The sequence below is a fragment of the Clinocottus analis genome, unplaced genomic scaffold, assembly GCF_023055335.1.
Source record: "Clinocottus analis isolate CAN_PGR_092001 unplaced genomic scaffold, fCliAna1.0.p SCAF_10, whole genome shotgun sequence".
In the NCBI taxonomy this organism is placed as follows: Eukaryota; Metazoa; Chordata; class Actinopteri; order Perciformes; family Cottidae; genus Clinocottus; species Clinocottus analis.
Genome location: NW_027175821.1, coordinates 19,509,038 through 19,534,920, shown reverse-complemented (window position 1 = coordinate 19,534,920; position 25,883 = coordinate 19,509,038). Strand labels below are relative to the sequence as shown.

Below are 25,883 nucleotides of genomic sequence, written 5' to 3'. Positions count from 1 at the left end.
GCGCTTTAACACTACATGACATCATTCACCCATTCACACACTGATGGGAGGAGCCACCATGCAAGGTGCCACATCAGTGTTATCGACCATTCACACTGCGTAGGTGCAGCTACGGGAGCAGCTATTTGGATGTTCTTCCCTGTTGGCGTCGGTTAGTGCACTTTAAACATCCGACAGAGAGCACAACAAACAAGACACAGCACTTACACTCTTGTGTTGTTGATGTGTTAATTGTGAACAGTGCTTTTTCCAAACGTTGAACGCAAAGAATAATGTAGCAAGTGATAAAACGCTAATCCCCGGCTTCAGAAATAACTGCCAGTTATCTTGCATGAAAGCAGATGAACGCGCCGTGTACTCCTTCTCTGTACTCTTTTGTGTCTTTTGGTTGCTGAAGATGATACAACAGAGACAAGCCTTCAAGCTCTTCGAATAATCAACTTCAGCAAGACACGACGGGCCCGACAGGCCTCATGTCCTGCCTATACGGCTGTTCATCGAACCAGCAGCGTGAGAGGAGAGAACTTTGACCCTGAACATGAAACGTATGACAAATAAATGTCCTTGCAAAGATGGAGAAAATTGTAAATTTCTCCCAAGTGACGCTATTTTGTAAAAGTCAATTTAAGATCTCATTACCGAACACGGTGATGAGATGGAGACATCGATGAGAGCAGTAAATGCAAATGACAATCTGGTCATTTAGACGAAAGCTAGAGGAGAGAAGGAGAGAATAGAGAGGAAAGGAAAGGATAGTCACACTAAGAGAGCTCTAGGATATACAGGATGCAGAAGGAGTAGAGAATGAGGAGAGAAGAGGCTAGGATAAAGGATAAGAGAGAAACAAAGGGGAAGAGTCTAAACACAGAGAACAAGAGAGCAAAATAGTAAGGTAGAAGAGAGGATGAAGGAAAAGCCAGGAGAGAATAAAGGACAAGAGAGTAATGAAGGCCAGGAGAGAAGGAGATGGGGATGGAGAGCAAAGACATGAAAGAGGAAGAAGTGGTAGGAAGAGAAGAGGATGAAGCATAAGGGAGCAACAATGGAGATTAGTTTCAAGAAGGAGAGGAGGAAAGAGAGCAAACAATGAGAAGAGAGGATGAAGACGAGAAGATGGATGAGGGATGGGAGGGAGGCCGAATGGCTGCACGGCTAGCTGTGGGATTAGCTTAGCGCTCTCAGAGTCCGTCTTTGTGAGGACAGCCAGTGGCTTGGTGGGGGTTTACGGGGCCGAGGCCGGGCCGATACCCGTACCCGTACCTGTACTTGTACCTGTACCCGTACCCGTACCTGTACCCGTACCTGTACCTGTACCTGTGACTCACTGGCCACAGGTGTCAATCCCACTCGCCCGGCTGCCAGAGGAATGTGGAAACGTGGCGGCGGCCGGAGCTGCTACACAAAGCAGACATTCAGCTGCTGGCTGCAAACACCTGGAGGGGAGGAGGACGGCGCACACCTCTGCCTCGGCTTTGTGCCTTTTTTTTTTTTAGGGGTTTGTAATCGTACGCCATGTCCTCCTGCCCGCGGGCGATGAGAGCAGAGGTGATTGTTCAGGCAGCTAACGTTGCACCTGTCACCTTCTCAGGTTCCACTTGAGCACTTTCATTTGTTGAGTCTGAGGGATTTATTTTTTAACCGTGTCAAATGTGTCTTTTAAGACCCGCAACAAATGCAATTTGCAATTTACGTCTCACCTGCGAGATGGGACCATGAATTCTACTAATACTCTTTCTGTTTAATACACTAACTATTTGAACTGGCAGTTTGTAATCTTTCTAGAATATCATGAAGGAAAAGAAGGATGGCTCCGATGAATTCACCCTCCGACACTTGCCTCCATCTCTGCTGCAGCACCGGGCTGGAGCGAAGGAAGAAATCTACATCCACAAATACAGAAGTCAAACAACGTCTTGGGCAGGTGAGGCTGCACTGGAGGGATTTGAACCTCCATATTTCTAAAACCGTTACAAAAGCCCCGAAAACACCCTGACTTGATGCGTAAAAACGTTTCATGTCTCTTATTTCACATTCAAAGCGTCGCATTAGAAAGCTGGATGCAAATCCTTTTTTTTTCCTCAATAAAACGTAATTGTTGGGCTTAAAATAGCGACGTCAAAATGAGTACAAGCAAACTTGTTGGGTGTCAGCGAGGTTTTTCTATCTCTATTTTGTGCTTTGGTTTGTTGCCTTTTGCTTATTCGTTTGTGTTGTAACGCACACACACGTTTACATTATGATTGATTGAAGCCACGCCTCTTTCTGCTTCTTCTAATCCTTTGTTATTTAACTTAAAATATAACAACATTAGACGATTACTGCCTCTGTTTAGGTGTCAGGAATGAACATCAGTCATCCTCAATTTGTTGAATGATGAAGACAGCTGGGGAACAATTACACACAGCACAGAATGGAGGCTGTACAGGATACATCCTTCTCCCAAATGACTTACATTCATTAATCAAATAGCTGGAAAAATCGAGCATATCTGGGCAATAAATCCCCCGTTGGTTTGGTCTGAACCTTGAATGTTTACAACGCCCGGCTCCGCCCCTGCAGCTCACATCTTTATGAGAAACAATAAAACATGTCCCAGTACATGAATCCAATAGATTGCATTTGGTGACTCTTTCCCACTTGGTGTCATATAAATCACACACACAGAATATCTTTGGGTTTTGGGCCGGTGATCGGACAAAACAAGGAACTTGAAGATGCCACTTGACAGGATGAATCCATGAATCTGTCCAGTAATCAGTAGATTAATCCGTACTGAAAACAACCGTTAGTTGCAGCCCTGATTCATACACAATAACAACGTCCGCATAAAGACAACGTGACCATAAATTGGTAAGAAGTATCCGGCAGCCGCTTGCTAACGTAACATTTAAGAGCTTTGTATGAATGACTTCCAGCCGTTTCCTGTGAACGTTCAGCGAGAGGCTCTGGTGAGACGGCGGCCAGAGATATCCCTCACTCGGTACGGCAGTGACCTTAACGATCCCAGAGAGAAGTGTGTGTGTGTGTGTGTGTGTGTGTGTGTGTGTGTGTGTGTGTGTGTGTGTGTGTGAGTGTGTTCCGTTCCCCTGCTCTCCAGTTCATGTCTGATAAAAGTGGCTCGCCCGAAGCTCAGGTAAAAGCTTTTCCCCTCCATCTGTCATCGGTTTGATTTTCAGAGCATGAAGGATGATTGGCACCGGCGTCTTCCCAACATGCCTTGCAACATTTTGGAGCTCGCGCATGAAGATCACGTGTCTCTGTGTGTGTCTTGATGTCTGCGTATAAAAAAGTCCACCGTGGATTTATTCCGTCGTGCTCTGCCTCCCGTCTGAAGCCAGCTTGTATTTCATTCACGCTCTTCAAATATTTCCCTCCTCACAGTATGATGTATGATTATGAATTGTGATTATGAAGGATTTTTAAGGCTCACTCAATAAGGAGCAGTTTATTTGTCGTTTTGCCGTGAGATATATGGTCTCGGCTGCTGATGCTCTCAGTCTGCAGTCCGCTCTCGCGCGTTATGTGATTTCTATTTTACTGGTGCTTTGGCTCATAGTGCCTTTTTATTTGTTTGCAACCTTTTTATTCCTCAAACATTCTGCTGTCTCGGACAAAACATTTCAAATGAAGTATAAATATCACCGCAGTTTAAAAAAAGGATCAATAAACTCTGGTCTATCATTAGTTCTTCCTGTCTTGGACCAGGTTTACAGTTCAGTACATGTTTATTCTCAGTGGTTTTGTATGATTTATTTCATCACGCTGTTAGCATGTACGGCTCTTTGAATGCCAATGCCCTCAGTCAATCCACCACTTTAGTCCTGACTGGAATATTTCATGGACTGGCACAGAACATTTTTGGCTTTTAGTGAAATCCACTATCTTAAAAACTATTGTCTGAATTGCTGTTTCATGCTGTACAGACACACAGAGGGAGCCCAGGAGCTGGATGTGATGACGCTGGTGATCTTTTGACTTTTCCTCGAGTACCACGAGCACGTTAACCTTTTTGCTCTGACATTTGATCCAGACGTTCGTGTCTCTAAGGTTGTATTGTTACAACTCTGGTGATCTCTTGACCTTTAAACCAGCCTCATCATCAGGTGTCCGATACTACTGAAGTGACCTTCACATCGGCTTCAGCTGTACTTTATGTTTTGGCAACACGTTCCCAACTGATCAACTGCCACAGCTCAACTGATCAGGTGATTTTCACCCATGTGATTGTGGTTACGTCATTTTCATTGTGTTGCTTTTGTCTGAGTTGTGTGGGTGTTTGTGTAGCTTCATGCTGCTCACTGACGTTTTTGAAGGCGGGCGTGTCTCTCTGCTCCAATCCCTGTTTTTTTTTCAACAGGCTCGTGTTCGGGTGAAATATATCTGACATCAGTGACAGAGGGAAAACAGATTTTGAGTGCATCCCCACTGTTTCTTCTTCGGACGAGGCTCACATGTCCCAGGAACGAGCCGACTGAAGAACAAGTTCATAGCTCCATTATTTGTATTGTGAATCACGTGCAAAGAAAATACCGGAGCCATTAAAGCTGATTCTGATGTTTTATTCACAATTCCCTGATTCTTTACAGGAGGTTCCCTCATCCCCATGATATCTGTTTTCGGAGAAGTTTTATCGAGTAAACTAAAAGAAGAGTACTTCAGTTTGCCTTGTATTGTTGTGTTTTAATATGTTTTGATGAGAAGTATTATTTATCGGGTACATTATATCAGGTAGAGTATATATTTGTTCCGGTGTTAAGGGTCCCCTCTGGAGTCAGCTGTGGACTCTGGGATGTCATGAAACCTTTGGAGAGAGACTGGGTTGATCTTTGGTGAGGGCAGCAGGTCCTGGTGACCAGCTCGCACATTTAGCGCTTAAATGAAAACAGATCATTCACACGGACTCTTTCCTTGGCGTCACGTTGGAAAGGCTGTTCTGAAAAATGTCTTGTTTTTAGTCCATGATGCTCTGAAACACTGGGCATGAGCTCCATGTGTTGGTATGATCTCTGGAAAGAAAGTTTCCACAGGATAATCCTTTTTAATCTTTTACAAGATAATGCAGGATTAACTCACAAAGAAAAGTTATAGATATGAACCCTCCGCCATCAACTTTGCATGCTCCCATTACAATGATGAATATATGATGCAACATTTCAAATAATAAATTCACTTTCTCCCGATAGCTGTGTGTGTTATTGACATTTCCATCTATACAACCTGTGTGAATTTAATTTGTTTTCCTTCTTATCTCTGTGGCTCTATTATTCTCCAAACTTGCACCACTACTGAGAGTTAATCTCCCCGATAAGGCACCGAGATACGGTGTCGGTATGTGTAGCCACAGACCTGGAATCAGGCACAACAAAGCTTTAATTCAGGACTCGGCCCTATCTCATCTCGGTGAAGCGCTTCAAACAGATCAGCCTGCCGGAGCCGGAGCGACACTCAGCGCTCGCAGTGTTTCCTGCAACAGTGAGGAGACGGCACTAAGTGCTCCGCATGGAGGGAGGGATCGATACTGAAGCACGGCTGCTGCCCTGACAGCCTCATAAGGATGTCAGGGCAGCGCAGCGGGAAAATCAAAACCCCCACCCTGAGGAGGTCTGGCACATGTCCTCTTGACAACTGCTTCTCTCGTTTTGAATGTTGACACCTTTTGTTTTTCCTTCGTTCTGCGGTCACGTTCCTCTGCAACTTTTTTCCCAGAGTGACGTCCGAGCTGAGGCCGATGTCGGCGCCACAGCTGGATCTGAGGAATGTGGAGCTTGGAAGTGACTGGTTTTTAACAAAGTGTGTGTAGATCGTCAAATACGTTTTATCCCAGAAGAGATGTGTTTCAGCATGGGAGCAAACCATAACAGATTTATTTTATTATATATAAAGATGTTCCATTCGTCTCAGACTGACAGCACAGTGTGCAGCTGATTCGTTTGGCGTTGGTGATTCTGTGCAGTCTTTGTGTCTTAAACAGAGACATCACGTCCTGACTAAGTGTTTTATTTCCTTGGAAAACTGAACGTGTGCAACAAGTTTGTGCTAAGCTGTTGTAATGCTAATTTGCCCAATAGATATTTGTATGCAATTTTGGTCTAACTTTAAAGGAAAGGTGTCAGACATTTTTTTTTTCTCCCTCTGAGGACCAGGGATGTGCGCATTGATCTCCTGCTGCAGTGTGATGTAACATCTCGTGTACACGATGTGCTCTGCATGGCTCTGGGACCATCACGTTGGTCCAGGGTGAAATAAATCAACAACTATTGGATTGGTTGACACTGTCAAAGTACCCAGAGGATGAACGCTGAGGACTTGAGGGAGCCTGAGTAAAAGCTTCAGGTTGATCATGTTGTGTGTCCAATTTGGACAACGGATGTCAAGATCTTTGCTTCAGGGCCGATACATTGAGGGAAAAGGTGATCAGTGCCCTGTGGCATAAATCATTAAGACCTCAGCGGGAAGTTGATCTGCTGTAAAAAAGGAAGAGAAACCAGAGAGGATGACCAAACCCCTTCTTTGTGCTGACTCTGTTTTTCTGGTGAATTTCAATTCCAGTTTTATTTCATGAATTATGAGGAATGTGAACAGAACACGTGGACCAGTTGAAATGAAGTCAAACATTTTGATGACTCGGGCAAAAGCAGCATCCTGTTTCCTGCAGGATGAATAAAACTCTGTGTTGGTTCTAGCAGCGTCTTCATGTGAACGCAGTCGTCTTGATACTGACTTCTTGTGACCTCATCAGATCCGAGGTGAGTGCATTCAGCTCTTGTTCACTTTCACTACAGTTTTAATAAAAGTGCTGGTGCAGATTAATATTTCCTCGTTCCAAAGGCAAACCACAAATAGGGATTATAGATGTTGGCTCCATCCTCACAGATGACTTAATGTCTTCCTTATGTTGGTCCTAATTAATTAAGCAGGATTTACATGTGATGAGACTCAACATCGTGAATAGACCATTTAGTCAAGCGCAAGTAAGCACAAATATTTAATCAGCGCATACTTATGAATACTGATTTAAAAAGAGAGCTAAACATTGTTAAGACTAACTTGTTGTGTCTATATGATCGTATACTAACATCTAACTGTCTCCTCAACAGGGAAACAGCATTATCAGGACGGATTTAATAGGAATGGTTGACAACACATTTTTATATAAGAACGACGCAATGGAAGGCCTCATCAGCCACGGTATGGAATCAACATGAAAACATATGAACGTCCAGAATATTAGGAATATTTTGAATATTAGGTACAACCCACAACACATTTATCTACAGACTGTCGTTGTACAAAATGCAGTAAAACTCATGGAAAGCTCCTGTTTGGGTTAAATGTTGCCTTTGGTGAGTCGAGTCACTGCAGATGTTTTCTGTATAAAACGGGATCATAATCTTTCTCCAATCTTAAATAAGTTATGTTAGTGTGTGAAACATTACAAAAGTTCATACTGCTGTAGGAGCAGATATCTCTTTGCAAGATCGGGTATTGCTTCAGAAAGGAAGTTAAATATGTTGTCAGTTAAAACTTTACTATCTGTTGGCCTTGTTGACAGCGTGTCTTCATGATGTTCACAGGACGTGAGGTGCATGCACATCGTCTGCTGCTGCACACGTGCATGATAAAATGTGTCATTCGTTGGTGACAGGCTTGAAAGAGATCTTAGTCTTAGTTCTCATCACGACGTGCGTCAGCTGTCCTGCGCAGGATTTTAATGATTCAGATGAAGTTTTTTTAAATAATTACAAACTTTAGTAGCGACTCAAATGTAAAATGTGACTCCTGCGGTGTTCTCCTTCGAGAGTAAATCACAAAGGGAGAACTTTATATTTCAACTGGTTTGGCTTCATGGTGGCACCGCCTGGTTTGACTTTGACTCAAAGGAACATCCGTCTCTGTAGATGGAGACCTTGTTTCTATAAATCAAATGCAGCATGAAGCAGTAACGTCAGCTCTGTATCAGAGGCAATTAGCTGCTGAGCTGCAGCTGCAGCATGTAAACGTACCTGCTGGTGCAGGTGTGGTCCTTCCTCTGCAATACCGCCTGACTAATGCCCGCTGCCCGTCCATTACATGTGACTCACAGACAGCGGCACGTCCTTCCATGCACCTGGAAGGACAAACATGTTGCCTCGTGATTTGATGAATTCCCTGAGAAAGAAGCAGCCGTCCAGGTGTGTGATGAGTCTGGGGCTCCTGTGTGCTGTCCTGCTGGTGGCCAACATCGGACAGCTCATCTACCGTAAGTCATTTAGTTTGATATCATTTGAAACATCAAATTTAGTGACGGACAAATGACCTTAATGTTGGAGAAAGCGTGGCGATGTTGTAGATCAGTGGTCCTCAGACGGCGACACGTGTTCCCCTGCAGGTACGTGAAGGAACGGGAGATTATTCTCTTCATATATTTAAAATTAGCATCCTTTCAAAAATCTTTTTTAAATGTTTTTTTAGTAAATATTCAATAAAATATAAGTGTACATTCATGAACAGAATTGTATATATTTTATATATATATATATATCATAAAATATAATATAATAAGAATATTTTCCCAAAAATACTTTGCTCTGGTTAGGGGGTAAATCACTGAAAAAAGTTTGTTTTTACAACATAAAAAAGGAGGAAAATAACAATCTTTGAAAGTATCTTTGCGTTCCACAGATGCCAGCCGTCCAGCAGGCAGCGGGGGGAGGGATGGACTCCAGAGCCGACTGAAGAACCTGACCCAGGAGAAAGACCTGCTGCAGCAAAACTGTTTGGGTTTGTCTAAAGATTACATCGAGATAGCCAAACAGTTCAAGGACCAGATGGTGAGGACGGCCGCTCGATTGAGAAGTAAGAGTTGTGCTCTTTCGGTCCGCAGCTCTGATCAGTGTTTTGTATTCCTCGTGGTTTGGTTGTGATACCCGGTCCCTCTCGGTGTGTTCATGTGCAGACATGCCCTGTCAGATGGGCTGGAGGAAGTTTGGTAAGAGCTGCTACGTCGTTTCCACTGAGAAGAAGGACTGGATGGAGAGCAGAGGCGCCTGCAACGCAGAGGAAGCAGATCTGGTCTTCATCGACAGCCGGGCCGAGCAGGTGACAAAGGAATGAAGAGAAAGAGAAAGAAAGAAATAATAAACTAAGATCATACGAGGAAAAGGAATTAATAATACATCATTTCGCGTATTTATGTTTTAATAAATGCACGGCGGTGTCGTGGCTAGTAATGTTGTAGCAAGAGGGGACCGGGGAGTCTTCATGTTCCCCCCGTGTCCGTGTGGGAGGGATCCGGGTTCTCCGGCTTCCTCCCACAGTCCAAAGACATGCAGCTCGGGTTGATTGGACTCTCAATCGCCCGTAGGCGTGTATGAATGTCTGTCTATCTGCCAGCCTGTGAGGGACTGGAGACTTGTCCCGGGTTGCCTTTGTCCAATGACAGCTGGGATTGGCTCCAGCGCCCCGCCACCCCAAACAGAGGTTTGTATAATTGATGTTTTAATCGTTCCTCTGTTCTCTCTGTGCTGCACTAACAGGCGTTTGTCAACGGGTTGCTGTCATCGGGGCTAAACGCCTGGATCGGTCTGACTGACGGCGTGAAAGAGGGCACGTGGACGTGGGCGGACGGGACTCCAGCCAACACAACGTGAGCTTAAACGGCAGAGTTTATGAACTTAGATGTCTCACAGCATCACGATATTAGACGACACAACAATGCGTTCTTAATTTTGAATCCTTTTCTTCACTTTAGTGGGAAGTTTTTACATTTTACATCTTTCACGACTAATGTTTCCTACACTTATCAAGCAATTAATAATAAAGCATCAGTATTGATTCAAACCATATATCTTGTTGAAGACGAAGGTAACCTGGTAACAATCGTATGTACTTCATTATATATTGCATTATGTCAAACTTATGTTTTTATATTTTAACGTTTTTAACTCATTTATTACACTTTTGCAAATTTCCCTGCTGTAGGACTGAAAAAGGATTAGCTTAGCGTGTTTGTAAAACTGATGGGGTGATTAAAACATACATGACATCACCACATGAGGACTCTAGTTTGGGTAAACAAACTGTGTTATGCCGTGTGCACATCGAAAGATTTGCAAAATGTTCGCGTGAGTAGATTACTTGTAAAGACGATGCACAGACGTGAATGGTTGCGAAAAAGCAAAAAAAAATTGTTGGTTGGCGCGAATGACGCGAAAAAGCGTTGCGAATATATTTAGAGTTGAATTATTTCCAAAATTTTCCCAACGCTGAGTTGCGAAAGCCAATCAGCGGTGAGAAGCTCCGCCCGATGTCACCGCCGTCCTGCCGTAGCAGAATTCAACATGGCTGCCGGTCCGCCTGAAGGAGCGCCGGAAGCGGAGCTGTGTGCGACTACGGATAATATTATGAACCCAGACACGGCGGCGCTCGATGTTCCCATGTTTGTGGGACTTCCTCAACACGTATAACGCAGAAATACGTTGTTGTTAATGTCTTATGGTCTTTAGCGGAAGTGAGAACTTTTACAGGAATGTGACTGGGTCAGTTTAGGTTAGCTAGTGAGGCTATGTGCTGCTAACTTGGGGTAACGTAGCCGCGCCCCCTTTCTGCCGCGAATGGTTGCTAAAAAGCAAATTAACCACATAAAGTTAAGCGAGTAAAACCAAGTGCTTTGGTGTGAACGCGGCATCACACTCTCTTCAGTCACAGTTTGGCTCAGAGCAGTTCGGAAACAATATGAACACTATTCATGTCTCCATGATCAGGTTCTGGCGGGCCGGCCAGCGCAACAACTACGATGGGAACGAGGACTGTGGAGAAACGGTGCAAAGGTCACCGGGAGTGGGGGAGTGGAACGATGACGGCTGCTCTGCCAAGCAGATCTTTATCTGCGAGAAATAAGATCTCAAGCGTTGTACTGGTTGTTCAGGTCACCTGGACGGACATGGATGGATAAGTAAGCAATGAACACTGTGGGTCGATAAGATAAGGACGTCCATCTACATCTGCATCCTCAAGGTCGAGGCGGCTCTTTCAAGCTCCATGTTAAAAAACAGCAACCACCTTTTGGACTTTTTCTCAATTGATGTTCAAAACCTTTGATAAACTCTCGTCAAATTCTTTAACAGCAAAGTAAATCTAATCAGACGTGTCTGATGTTCAGAAGAAACTCTAAAAATGATTCCCCTTTAGGGTCCCCATAGAAAAGCATGCAAAACACATCACGTACACCAGTATGGCCCCGATTAAAAACGTTCAGTAAAATTAATGTTTAAAAAAGTGTTTAAGAAATGATTTATGTGATACATGCCTAAGAAATTATACATGAAATGAACAACTACATGCATCTACTCACCAGAGGCGTGACCAGTAAAGCACACCAAACATGCACAATCCTGCAGCGATGGGAATTTGCAACAGTTTCAGCACTTTCAAATAGAGTTACGCAGTGGATAAGTCCTCCTGGGCTTTTATTGTGAAAGGTTAGAATAGAAGGAGTTGATCTGCCTGAAAGGGGTAATAAAGTTTGACCATGCTTTAAAACATTGTGACACACCAGCGTGCAGCTCTTCACCCGCAGGTGAGAAGAAACATGAGGAAGTATGAGAGGAAACAGGTACGCTTCTCCTGCATATGTGCGATACTATGTTTACCAACGTAAGACCTAAAGGTCAGGACTTAACATTCATACTTCATGCTCCAGACGATGATTATTGATGTTCCATTTCCAAACTTTTGGACAGCTGAGGAAGGGAAACTGTGAGTGTGTTTTTAAGTTTTTTTAATTTGGTCCCTTTTTAAAACACCCTTCATTCCCTTTTGCATCTTATATATCTTTTCCTGGTGGTTCATCTGTATCCATTAGTTGATTTTGAATGGTAAAATATTAAGAAATATGCAATATCATGCATACATCAAATGGACCCATTAAAAACTGTATATCCTGATCTTCCCCCTGATGATTAAAAATGTATATCCACAGTGAAAGGTGATTGGAAATGTCCAACTGGATAGAATACATTATTAATGTGGCACAATTAATTCTATAATAAAGTAATAAAAATGCATAACACATGGTTCAGGGAGGGGAGATTATTCCGAACCACCTCGGTTTTGACGCAAGGAGTCAAATCAGTTGCTCTGCTGGGGAGCGGCACGCTGAACACAATGAAGCCGGATGGGGAAGCGTTGCGTTGGATTGCATCAGATCACACAGGTGTTGCTCACGCTCGTGCACCTCGGCACCTCGCTGCAGGTGATGCCACAGCCGGGGGGCGGAGATGCGCTCCACAGCTACAGCAGACTAAATGTTGTGAGACGCGGCACGTGTTTTGGTCAGAAGCACTCGCGTGTGAGCAGCTAGCAGCTAACGGAGCAGATGTGTTTAGCGGCGCCTCCTGGGTGTGGTGGCGGCGGCATTGAGTGCTGCTGCTCTCGACGGGGGCAACTCAACCCTAATTGGGCCTTTTCATTCCCCGCAGAGACGAGTCCGGTCCAAACCATCTGTGGTCGGGGGAGTTGGGGGTCACCCCCTCCGGGGAATTACTAAAAATAAAAGATCAAGAAGCCTCAACCAGCCATGATGGTCTGGTTACACTTACAGAGCAGAAAAAAAGGGTTTTAAGATCAGTTAAAAGGGTGTTGCATGTGAATGAATTGTTATATATTATTATTTGATATATGATCTGATTGTATCCAGCACTTTTTTTGTATTCTTAATTTTAATTAAAATTTGTACCTTAACTTTTAAGTTATTGTAATTCTGTGTGGAAGGAGGACCAATCAAAACAAGCTTTTTATTGTACGGAGTAACTGTTAACCGTGCATATGACCATCCACCCATCCACCCATCCATCCATCCATCCACCCATCCACCCATCCATCCATCCACACATCCATCCATCCACCCATCCATCCTTTCTTCCACTCACCCATCCATCCATCCATCCATCCATCCACACATCCATCCATCCATCCACACATCCATCCATCCATCCACACATCCATCCTTTCTTCCACTCACCCATCCATCCATCCATCCACCCACCTACCCACTCATCCATCCATCCATCCGTCAAACAAATGTATTTATGTATCTATATATTTTATTTGCGTCTTGTGTCTTGTAATCCTTACACAGTGAAGTCAATCAGGAATGACACATGCTAAGGTTCTATGTATGGAGTTTGTAACGTACGTCATTTGTCACATTTGAACTAATCAAACTTTTGACAATTGGCAAACATTTTGAGGGCTGTGGCAAAACTAAATCTGTTGTTGTACAATCAAGAAATTCATATTCCCAAACTGCAAAAAACAAATCATCAACTGAACAGAACAATGTTGAACATGCTAACAATGTTATACATCAAAGTCTAAAATCATTCAAGCTAAAAAAAATAAACAAATATTAGAATTTGGCAGACATCTAAGAGAAAGAGGCAAACAAAAACAAAAACACGATATGTCGAGATACCACAAGAGGTGGAGTGAGAAATATGTTTGATTGTAGTTTGGGGGACGCGACCCTTTGACTGAATCAAAGAGCACGGCTGGTGTTACACTGTTGTGGTGCGTGAGTCCGTCTCTTAGTGTTTTCTGACATATTTCGAGGCGCTCAGCTCCAAGTCCATGGTCTCTAACAAAGCTGAGCATCTTTAATAAAAGGACAGTAAATGTCTAATGTGTAAATCTATATTTTCCAGAAGAAAGGCTCAGTACAGCCGGACAGTGTAGTTTTGACAAATGTTTCTCAAACTGGAGTAAAAGGTGGATTTGATGGGGACTATTTTCACCCGTGGACACAATAGATTCATGATTGTGAAGAAATACAATCGATAGGAATTGGTTGTTTATATATATCAATTAAAAACAGCCACAGTCCATCATTATCTCTCGCAGATGAACGTCTGGACAGCAAAGCAGCCGTCATCGTTCCACTGTCCGGGCCCCGGTGACCTTTGCACGGTTTCTCCACAGTCCTGTTCTCCATCGTAGCTGTTGGGCTGGCCGGCCTGCCAGAACCTGATCGTGGGGACAGGAATGCTTTTTTTTTTTTTTTTTTACAGTACACAGTTTTATGTTTCTCAACTGCTCGAAACCTTTTAGGGGTTTTTGACCTGACCTGTAGCTTGACTTAAGATATTTTAACCCAATTTGTCAAAGTCTGACATGCAAAGAAGCAACAGAATGTAGTTTTTCTAAAGCGTGGCCTTCGCATGTGTAAAAAACATTCCCACTTGATAATATCTAAAACCTCAGTTTGACTAAATTTGCTGTACTTTTTTGACAAAATGCATTGAAAACCTTCTACTGTTGCGTTATTTCACGAAGGATATGAAGGATCGAAACTAAAACAGATTTTGACAGATAATAAAATTCAGTTTCCTGAAGATTGTTATTAGGTTACTTCTGTCTTCACCTTGATAGAAGACCAAATGTACCACTGACCCTTGATAAGAATGTTGTTTCACAATAAAAGGGTTTAAATGGAAGATAAAAGCATCGCAGAGTGCCTACGATAGTTAAAGGAAAAGATGATTCATTAAGAAACATGTGTAATTGTTTGGTCGTCTGATATCGTGATGTTGTGATGTATTTGAGTGCATAAACTCAGAAGGTTATTGTGAAAGCTCACGTTGTGTTGGCTGGAGTCCCGTCCGCCCACGTCCACACGCCCTCTTTAACGCTGTCAGTCAGACCGATCCAGGCGTTTACGTCCGCTGACAGCAACCCGTTGACAAACGCCTGTTAGTGCAGCACAAATTGTTTTACTGTTTTCTGGTATTGTGTTGTTGGTGACGGCGCCAGAGAAATGTCAGCGAATCGATGAAAGACCACACAGTTACTCTAAGTTAAATTCTAGGTTTTTGTGTGTTTTCCTACAAAAGACCAGCATAGTGTGTCAATTTTAGCTTGTTACATGGTTTCATTTTATTTTAACATAAGACCTAAAAATATAAAGAACATGCTAAAAATAGCAAAACGTATAGTAATAATAATTAGTGAAATTCAGTTCCATTTAAATACAGTTAAATAGAATAGTTAAATTGATATATGATAAATAAATAGGAACAAATTAAGTTAGTTACAGATGAGCACTGCAATGTCACGCAGTCTTTCAAAAATAAACTTCTGTCTTTACAAGAAACAACGAGGTTTAGTCGAGCCAACAAACAACTTGGTTCGGTTGAGCCGACATGTTTTGGATCCCTCCCAGTTTATCTTCCTCTCTTCCCGTCTCACCTGTTCGTCCCGGCTGTCTATGGACACCAGGTCGGCTCCCTCTCTGATGCACTGATCTCTGCTCATCGTCCAGTTCTTCTCCTCAGTGGACACAAAGTAGCAGCTCACGTCGAACCTCCTCCAGCCCGGCTGACAGGGTTTGCCTGCAAATTGAAAAACATGGAAGAACAACATATCAAAAAGAGGCTAAAAATAACACAGACTGCTGTAACGGAACAATACATCAATCAAACTATTATCATAAACATCTCACCTCTCACTTTGTTGATCTTCAATTCCAACTCATCTTTCACTTTGGCCAAACGGCTGTACTTGTTCTGAAGCTGCTCTTTGTCTCTCTGCAGAGAATTAGAACTGGATTGCAATCGATCTTTGTCTTTCGTCAATGACGTGTACCTGATCTGAAGGAAACTCTTACTTAAACTCAGTGTTTTGTAGCTCGCTTGCAACTGGTCCTTGTCGATCTTCAGTGAAGAGTAATTGCTCTGGAGCTGATCTCTGTTTGCTCTCAGAGTGGTAGACAAAGTCTGTAACTTGTCTTTCTCTCTTTGCAGGTTTTGGTAGTTGGTCTGGAGCAGATTTTTTTGTCTTTGCTGGTTTTGGTAGTTGGTCTGTAGCTGATCTTTTGCTGCTTTCAGATTTTTGTTATTGGCTTGAAGCCCCTCAAGACTGCTCTTCATGTTGTTATAGCTCATCTTCAGCTGATCGCTCTCTTGTTTTAAGCCGTTGTAGCTCGCTTGCAACTGGTCCTTGTTGATCTTCAGTGAAGAGTAATTGCTCTGGAGCTGATCTCTGTTTGCTCTCAGAGTGGTAGACAAAGTCTGTAACTCATTTTTCTCTCTTTGCAGGTTTCTGTAATTGCTTTGGAGCTGATCTTTCTCTCTTTGCAGGTTTTGGTAGTTGGTCTGGAGCAGATTATTTTGTTTTTGCTGGTTTTGGTAGTTCCTCTGTAGCTGATCCTTTGCTGCTTTCAGATTTTTGTTATTGGCTTGAAGCCCCTCAAGACTGCTCTGCATGTTGTTATAGCTCATCTTCAGCTGATCGCTCTCTTGTTTTAAGCCGTTGTAGCTCGCTTGCAACTGGTCCTTGTTGATTTTCAGTGAAGAGTAATTGCTTTGGAGCTGATCTTTCTCTCTTTGCTGGTTTTGGTAGTTGGTCTGTAGCTGATCTTTTGCTGCTTTCAGATTTGTGTTATTGGCTTGAAGCCCCTCAAGACTGCTCTGCATGTTGTTATAGCTCATCTTCAGCTGATCGCTCTCTTGTTTTAAGCCGTTGTAGCTCGCTTGCAACTGGTCCTTGTTGATTTTCAGTGAAGAGTAATTGCTTTGGAGCTGATCTTTCTCTCTTTGCTGGTTTTGGTAGTTGGTCTGTAGCTGATCTTTTGCTGCTTTCAGATTTGTGTTATTGGCTTGAAGCCCCTCAAGACTGCTCTGCATGTTGTTATAGCTCGTCTGTAGCTGATCGCTCTCTTGTTTTAAGCCGTTGTAGCTCGCTTGCAACTGGTCCTTGTTGATCTTCAGTGAAGAGTAATTGCTCTGGAGCTGATCTCTGTTTGCTCTCAGAGTGGTAGACAAAGTCTGTAAGTCATTTTTCTCTCTTTGCAGGTTTCTGTAATTGCTTTGGAGCTGATCTTTCTCTCTTTGCTGGTTTTGGTAGTTCCTCTGTAGCTGATCTTTTGCTGCTTTCAGATTTATGTTATTGGCTTGAAGCCCTTCAAGACTGCTCTGCATGTCGGTATAGCTCGTCTGTAGCTGATCGCTCTTTTGAGTCAAGGCGTTGTTGCTTGCTTGTAGTTGGTCCCTGTCGTTTCTCAGATTGTTGAAACTGGCATTGAACTCGTCTCTTTCAGCGGTCAAAGCTGAGTAACTCTGCTGCAGCAGGACTTTTTCTTGAGTCAGGTTACTTAGTTGGGCCTCTAACTGTGTTCTCTCTGCAGCTGAAGCGTCATGGCCGCCCTGCAGTCGATCTCCCTGAACATGGAAGCCGACCTGTGATGGGTCTGCTGACGCGGGGCGGCCGATTATCTCATCTGTGAAACGCAAATTACATTTTAAATAATCGCTGAGCTCTTTTCATGTTGACAAGATGATCAATTTGTGTCATCTGGTTTCTCAAACATTAAATGTTGGCAGTCGCACAATTCATCGTTCCTACTTTCAGTGACAACAAAGAGATGGCTTACAGTAGATAAACTGTCCGATGTTACCGGCCAACAGGACAGCACTCAGTAACCCAAGACACACGGTCACACATCGAGAGGGACGCTGTCTCCTCTGAAAATCCACTAAAACAAATTTGCAAAAACAGTTCAATGTAGTTCATGGAAACCCAAATATAAAAGCTATTATAAACTACTAATACAAAGCAGCACACATGTAATTCATATGAAACAGTTTTTTCTTGACATATTCAAATTGATCAACAGTTTAGGAGTGCTTTGTTAACATATTGTTTTAGTTGAACCTAATATTCGGTGTGTCCGTGTGTTGGTACTGTACCTTGGTTAACGAGGCCTTCCATCGTGAGGTTCCTATTTAAATACACGGTGTCATCAATTTCCATTGAATCCATTCTGATAATGGTCAGATGGACCTGTTGAGGAGACAGTTCTTCATTTTTAAAGCCACAAATACGCAATATAAACCAACAAAGTTGGTTAAAAAAACTTTGACACTTTAAATCAGTATGCATAAATATGCTCCGTTTAATTATTTGTGCTTACTTTTGCTTGAATAAATTGACTCGTGTTGAGTCTAGTCAGATGTGACATTTACATGAAAATCCCTCTTAATTAGCAGTAGCAAACATTGCTGCCAACATAGAGAGGACTTTAAATCATCTGCAAGGATCCAGCAAAAATCTATAATCTCATTTGTGGTTTGCCTTTGGAGCGTGCAAATATTAAGATTGCTCAAGGTAAATCCCAAGTATTTGAGTTTTTAAAAAAGATAATTAAATTTGACAGCGATTTTGATGGAATAATAATCTGCACAAGCGCATTAAATAGCACCGGAGGAGAAGTGAATGAGAGTCGTGTGCACTCACCTTGCATCTGAGAAGGTCAGATGAAGTCAAGACGGCTGCGTTCACATTAAGATGCTGCTGATTTATAACAAACGCAGTCGATGCATCGTTATTTATCGGGGAGAAAACAGGATGCTGCTTTTGCCCGTGTCATCAACATGTTTGACCCTGATGGGTCAAAGCACATCTTGACCCGTATGGTTTACATTCTCAGATCTGATTACAAGTAATTTCCGTTCAAAAGAATCGAAACAAACTAACTGGAAATCACTTGAGTCATTTTTTTTTAGGCATCCAGACTCTCATCTACTGTGGTTTCTCTTCTGTTTTCCCACAGATGAACTTCCCACAGAGGTCAATCGATCAACAGGGTTTCATGTGACTGAGGTACAAGGTAAGTCATACTGCACATTTCAAAAATGCTAACTCGGCTTCGTTCTGCTTTAAGTTTAGATCAACCCTCGGAAGTTAGAAGAATAATAAAGCCACATAGATTATGTCTAACAGAATTTAAATCCACATAAAAAAATGTGTTGTCTCAGCAATGAAATTAAGATGTATTCTTTTGCTCCATCTCAATGTGAGATGATTAATTCACGTCTCTAAACACGGGCTTTGTTTGTAAGAGCGTTATCTGTTACTGATGCCGTTCACACGCCCCGTTGCTGCTGAATGGCGTGAAATGGATTATCGTTGATCTACCCCTGCAGACAAATGGTTTAGCCTGGCAGCGGCTCAAGATGCAGACCCGCAGTGCCGGATTGGAGGTGATAGGCTCCTCCAGCAGTCTGTTGGCAGGGGTCAACTCCCATTCATCACATACATGACCGGAGACACAAGTTTAGGTCGATTGTTTGTTTCCATGTTCTGATTCATGTAATATCTAAAAGGCAGTTTTGTTGAGAATAAAGTTTTTACCAGGACATTTTAGCAGTATATAAACACTCCATATGTGTTTAAAACACAATAAAACACTTTATGATGTAGTTTTAGTGCTTGTTGAAACTATTGTTGCCTGAGTTTGTTATTAACTGATTGTACCCCAGAGATGGATGTGTCATCAAATCTGACAAATCAAATTAACGAATACTAAACACAAAAAAAGGTCCTCATATCTGCTCACAACTATAGCGTGGTATAAGGTTATAATCAGTGGGCTTAACATCAGCTTATGTTCAACATCTTAGTTTTGTGTGTTAGTGCGCCAATATTTGCTAATTGGGACGAAACAAGCCAAATCTGATGGAAACAATATTTTTGCTCGTATTAATACCCGGACAGAGTCAAATTCTGACCTAATGATGGAACCATGATGAAGTACTAAGCTGACAGAAAAACACACACGTCTATTTTTAGTGGCTGGTCTGAATTTATGATTCTAATGACCTCCAGGACTCCTGAATGTCAAATGATGAGTGATATGATGGTAGAGCGTTCCAAACGTGCCAGTGATGTAAAATAGCTCCAAATCGTATCATCGTTGTTTTTCATTTTTTAATGCGACTTTTTTTGCTACACCGGTGACCATCATCATGCAGCCGCCTCCCATTTCAGCCAAAGGGAGGCTGTGAGCGAGGAGGGTAAAGTTGCTGAGTGTCTGATGGAGATAAGGGGAAATGACTATTGCTGAGGGACGCCATCCTTCAGCCTGTCACGCCCTGCACTGCACATTTTAATAAGCTGCAATTACTCACGAGCTGTTCTGAAACTTCCCTCTTTAAAAAAAGAGGAAAGGGCTTATTGACATGTCAGATCGTCACACCATAACTACACAGCGCTGTGTGTTACTTATTTGATGTGACACAAGCATGTATCGACAAAATTAAGATCATAATGAGCAACAACTTTTGTTTGTTTTCACAATATATGTTATGTTTTGTAACATTTGTGAAACGTTACGCTTAGTAAAGTGTGTTCTTTCTGTCTGCTGAGTAACTTAAATCCATGCAATGTCATTATTAGCTTGCTAGCATGCTAGCTACCTAAAACGATAGTTTATAATGGTTGGGACGCAGCGACCAACCAGTTATACAGGATATTTACCCAATTATTAGCTTATATAGCATCAGTTAAAGTGTGCTTTTGTTAGCTAACTTTTTATGGTTTATATTTACTTGGTGGGACGCGGCTAGTAAACGGCTATGACCAAAGTATATTTCACCAATTATTAGCTTGCTAGCTGCCGAGATCATCAATGGTATCTGCTCAAGTTTCATGGTTTTAATTGAATGTTTGGGACACAGTTAGGTTTAATATAATATATTAGTAGCTTATTGCTATTTGTGTTTAAAGTCTCATACATGGGACTAGTAAATTGATCTTTATTGCATTAAATTAATAAAACTGCAAATGTTTGTGCTGCAGATTTAATTTCCTAATTTGTCTTTACTTTGTGATAATTTTTAATTTAATTACTTTCAGACAACAGGATTATGTCACCAAACAACTCATTCTCATTATGTAATTGCTTGTAATTCAACTAGGATCTGTAATTCAGTTAAATCTAATTAGAAATAAGTGATTTTCCGCATAAAAACATTAAAGATATGACAAAATTAAATAATAGATTATGTGATGTCCCTTTTTTAATCCTGGTGAAATGAAAAAGCAAGCCTGCTTGATACGGTTAAACAAAAGGATGGTTTGGCTTAATTTAAGTAAGTTTGTTACATTATCCATGATAAAAACAAATACAAACTTTGTTTTCACACGGGACACAAATAGTGGTCCTGTGTTTGTTAGGCTCAATGTCATTTTTAGGAGAGCTGGTTGAGTGAAAGCTGATAAGAATCTGACTCAAATGTTATGATAAATCCATGTTAAATGGTGATCAGAATATCAAAATGAAATTAGTGACATCCGTAAAAATACTATTTGACACGAATACAAACCTTCACACACCAGGACATGACTAATAAACAACTTAGACACTTTTAATGGGGCACTTTAAAATAAGTTTACATCAGGCATGATGAATTCATTCATAATGAAACATTTGGTACATTGATTACTCATTAATCATCACACAAGTTTCTAATGTGTGCATTAAAATTGTGCGCAAAAACAAAACGCTAATCAATGCAAAAGCTCAAGTACTTTTATTAGCGTTGATTACTTGGTGAGAAACCATATTCATGTATTCAATGTAGTGTTTGTTGTTTGTTGCTCAGATTTCCTTTGATGAGACTTCAAATATTAAAAGCATATGCATGTTTTTTACTTTTAGAGCATTAATATAGCAGCAAACACCCATTTGCTATTAAAATATCTAATGGAGTAATGTCAACCTGAGCAGACAATGAAGTCACATTCTCTCTGTGTTGTTATCCAAACTTCTCTTTGCTTTGGTTCTAGCATACTTTTAGTGCATGTGAGCGTGCACGTTATATATATATATATATCTATATATATATATATATATAGATATATATATATATATACATATATATATATATATATAGATATATATATATATATACATATATATATAGATATATATAACTTGTATAGCACCCATCGTCCAGTTCTCCCTCGGGTAAACACTGCGAGCTCTTAGCTCCGTTAGCCGTGAGCCGCCGGCTCTTAACTCCGTTAGCTGTGAGCCGCTGGCTCTTAGCTCCCTTAGCTGTTAACCGCTGACACTTAGCTTCATTAGCTGTGAGCCGCCGGCTCTTAGCTCCGTTAACTGTTAACCGCCGGCTCTTAGCTCCCTTAGCTGTTAACCGCCGACACTTAGCTTCATTAGCTGTGAGCCGCCGGCTCTTAGCTCCGTTAGCTGTGAGCCGCCGGCTCTTAGCTCCCTTAGCTGTTAACCGCCGACACTTAGCTTCATTAGCTGTGAGCCGCCGGCTCTTAGGTCCCTTAGCTGTTAACCGCCGACACTTAGCTTCATTAGCTGTGAGCCGCCGGCTCTTAGCTATGTTAGCTGTTAACCGCCGGCTCTTAGCTCCGTTAGCTGTGAGCCGCCGGCTCTTAGCTCCGTTAGCTGTTAACCGCCGGCTCTTAGCTCCGTTAGCTGTTAACCGCCGGCTCTTAGCTCCGTTAGCTGTGAGCCACCAGCTCTTCTGTTTCCTGAAAGCCGCTGACTCTCCGTCACCATGTTGAGAGCCATTGAGAGGCAATCAAAAAGCTCTCAGTCTCGCATCCTTTAAATAACAAAACACGTTCCCCTGAGACTGAAAAGGGCTCTGAAAAGCAGGGCTCTCAAGTGTCACACATTGAGCGTGACTGTCACACATTTCGGTCTTAAATCACGCCCTCCCGCCACACATCGTATTTCTCACGCTGAAAAAAAACTCCAGGCTATTTAATGTGGCGCAGTGCGCAGACATGACCTGGTCGCGCTGCCCTCACCACAGAGGAATCAAGCCCCCGGCGAGGAGCCACTCATCAGCCAATCAAAAAAAAGAAATGGGCTAACCTGTCTTCAAAACTTGAGAGCCCTGGAAAAGGTTGTAGATTGCTAACTCATGGAGGATAACATGCAGCGGCAATCTGCTTGGATTGAAAAGTATTTCCCACATAATCAATTTTTTGGAGCAAAACAGTTTGTTCCAAACATTGTTAGCAGAGTGTGAAATGTTGTTTTTAGATGAGAAGGACTTTGGTGATTAGGCTGGTGCATTTTCTCTAAGCGTATAGGCCCATGAGGCTGTACTCAGTCTGGTGGTGGAGCTGGATCTTCCTTGGTGCAACCTTTACCAGACCCACCTGTAATGCCTTCAGGCCGCGACAGATTGACATTGACTACTTCAATTAAAACTGGCAAATTGCTCCATTTTTAGGACTGCAGTAGATCATTTTGTTGTGGATGGAACAATTGGGACATTGTGCTCTGGGGGTTGCCACTTGCCTCCTGCGATGAAACCGAAATCTAACCTTTGCGTTGCGTGCCCATGTGTACGGGCTCATTGCTGCTCCTTGTGGCAAATGTGTGTAAAACCTCTAAAATGGATCAAAAACAATTACAATTTAAACTCTGCACAAATTCTCTATTGCCTGCAAAATGTCTGGGTCCTTGTTTAATTAACTCAGAAAACACACATTTGGACGCAGTTAAATATTGCAAGCATTAATTTTTAATAGCTTTGTCTTGTGCATTCCTTTACCATAAATTATTTACTGCATCACACATTGTTTAAGCTTCGACTTGCAGATGATGATATATGCAGATCACATTTCAGTGTGTGTTTTGTGTGTGCGTGTTTCTATATCACATTAGCTCACGACTTGAAAGGCTCACGACGCCGCTCATCCCCCATAAAGGCATCGACACTGTTTTACTTACAACCTTGAGATGAGAGCGTATGGATCCCTGAGGAGGCGCTGGAGGAGGGGTCGTTATCATTTTTGGCAGTCCTCCCGTGTAAACCCAAAGGCCCTCCTCCATATTCATCAGGGGTGATTATGTGCTGACCTCCGTCCGCCGTTATAATCCTGAGCTGATGTATGCCCACCAGGCGTCATGGAGGAGGACGAGCAAGCCTGACACTGTGGCCAATTAGATGTCTCCAAAGTGAGGGAGAGAGAGAGAGAGAGAGAGAGGGAGAGAGAGAGAGAGAGAGAGAGAGAGCAAGGTTGAGTCCTAAAGAGACTGCATTTTATAGCCAATTCATGAACTTATGATTATGATATAGTGATTGATTTATGTATGTGTCATGCATGCTAATATGAGTTTGTTGCCACAAAAACTGATCCATATATATATATATATATATATATATATATATATATATATATATATATATATATATATATATATTGTTTTTTAAACATAAAATAGTTTCTTAAACATAAAATACTAAATGTTTTACAGAAAAAAGAAAAGTGTATACAAAGCCAAATGAAGAGGCTTTTGGTAAAAGAAAACAGCATCACATTTATATTCCGTCTTGGCTTTCTGTCAAAGCTGTCAGTTAATTAAAAGACATTAAAGATAATTTGTGGTGCTTTTGGGAGGACGCTCATCTGATGCCAGAGTTTCACAGAATGAGAGCAGAACAACTATTGTGAGGAAACATTTTTGGGGGAAACTCTTTTATCCTCTTTCTTGCTGGTCAGGCTGAATATATTTTCTGAGCATAAAGAAGCTCATTAATTCATTCTTTGTATTCGGTGTGTTTGTTCTGTGCACAAGAGGAAGTGGTATCAATCTCATCAGCCAACTCAGAATCCAAATTTCGCAAAATGTTGAACTATTTATTTAATGAATTTAACAAATTGAATTGATTTCAATCAATTCAATTCAGGTCGTATTTCTCAATTTTTTTCCTCAATGCCATTCCAGAGATTTTAATCAGGTCGCCAAATAAATGTCTTTTATTCAACAATTTTATTTGCAGTACAACTTTTGAGCCACACGAGGGAGCTTGGACGTTCGTATTGTTCTGATACTTGTAGCTACAATATTATAGTACAATATAACTTATAACATTGAATCTAAACTGACAGCGAGCATACATTATTTAAGTTTGACTGATGAGTGAAAATAGAAATACGCTTGTTATTGTTGGTCTTTTTTTAAAATAAAGAATTAAACATGTGTCTAAGTTTTCAACAACATGCACAAAATGTATATCTCTTAAAAATGGCAGGTTTATGTTTTCAAAATGACATAAGGTGATGCGGGTATGACAAAAGAAATTGTCAGGATTGTTAATTTACTCATAAACCGAATTATTTATTTCTAGGCGAGACCTGTTGTGAACTGGGTTGCGATAGTTTTGTCACTTTTCATAAAAAGCAAGTCCCCAGAAAAAGAAAAGTTTACATGCTGATGATGACAGAGACAATCTGACAACATCTCAGTGTCAAAAAAAACTCATGACAACTTACTCAGCTGCCGTCACAACTCTGTTCACAGGAGCATAAAGAATATGTCTCAGCATGCGATCCGCAGCTTTTGTTCACCGTGTTGAAAAGAAGCGCATCGCAGCCGCTCACACTTATTAGAGAACATCCTGTCTGCGTCACATGTGAAGGGAAACACATCAGAAATGGAACATTTTTTGCTGCAATTTGAATGTAGCTTCCACAAAGAGACAGATGGAAGACAGGAACAGAGGTAAAAGAAGGGGTAGTGGGGTAGACAGATGTGTCAGTGGTTAAGCCACAGCTGGATCGGTTCCCTGCTGTTTGGACTGGCCACATTTATATGAACACCAACACCCTGCGGGCTCCAAACATCCAATTTGGAAGCTGGAGAGCAGAAAGGGAATCCATATTGGAGAGTTACACGAGCAGGGAGGGATCACTCTGTATCAAATTAACGGCACCATAATTCATGTGCAACCCTGCTGCATTATTAAAGCCTCAGTGCCGCTGCTTTTTTTTTCATGACAAGATCCATTATGGGTATGTTTTCTTTTCTGAGGTGCAATTAGTGGTTTAACCGTGGAAAGTTGTGAAAGCATCATCTGTACATTGTAAACGGTCATCAGAATGTCACTCAAATTACAAATGCAGGTTGGTTTACCACCAGTGATAGAGAAGAACCCCCCAGAGTAAACTTCTTTTTCAAGACCCATATTACATTCAGATCAAATGTGAAGCTGCTATGTTTCTGTCAATATATATTTTTTAAAAAAGACCAGATTTTGATATTAAAAAAAGCTATATTTGATATATTTTAAGCCGTC

The 25,883-nt window shown here is 41.8% G+C and overlaps 2 protein-coding genes across 2 annotated transcripts; one reads left to right on the top strand and one right to left on the bottom strand.

Moving 5' to 3' along the window:
- The first annotated feature begins 8,139 nt into the window (after positions 1–8,139).
- On the top strand, positions 8,140–10,878 carry LOC137794855 (CD209 antigen-like protein E). Its single transcript, XM_068591949.1, has 5 exons — positions 8,140–8,239; positions 8,662–8,835; positions 8,936–9,078; positions 9,516–9,625; positions 10,743–10,878. Exons 1-5 carry the CDS (start codon positions 8,140–8,142, stop codon positions 10,876–10,878), a joined length of 663 nt encoding a protein of 220 aa, XP_068448050.1.
- Positions 10,879–13,865: 2,987 nt separating this feature from the next.
- Positions 13,866–17,793, bottom strand: LOC137797339 (CD209 antigen-like). Its single transcript, XM_068595357.1, has 7 exons — positions 17,721–17,793; positions 17,405–17,506; positions 16,926–17,251; positions 15,476–16,127; positions 15,223–15,365; positions 14,615–14,724; positions 13,866–14,001 (listed from the first exon to the last, which is right to left on the bottom strand). The coding sequence occupies exons 1-7, from the start codon at positions 17,791–17,793 to the stop codon at positions 13,866–13,868; spliced, it is 1,542 nt and encodes a 513-aa protein (XP_068451458.1).
- Positions 17,794–25,883: the final 8,090 nt, after the last annotated feature.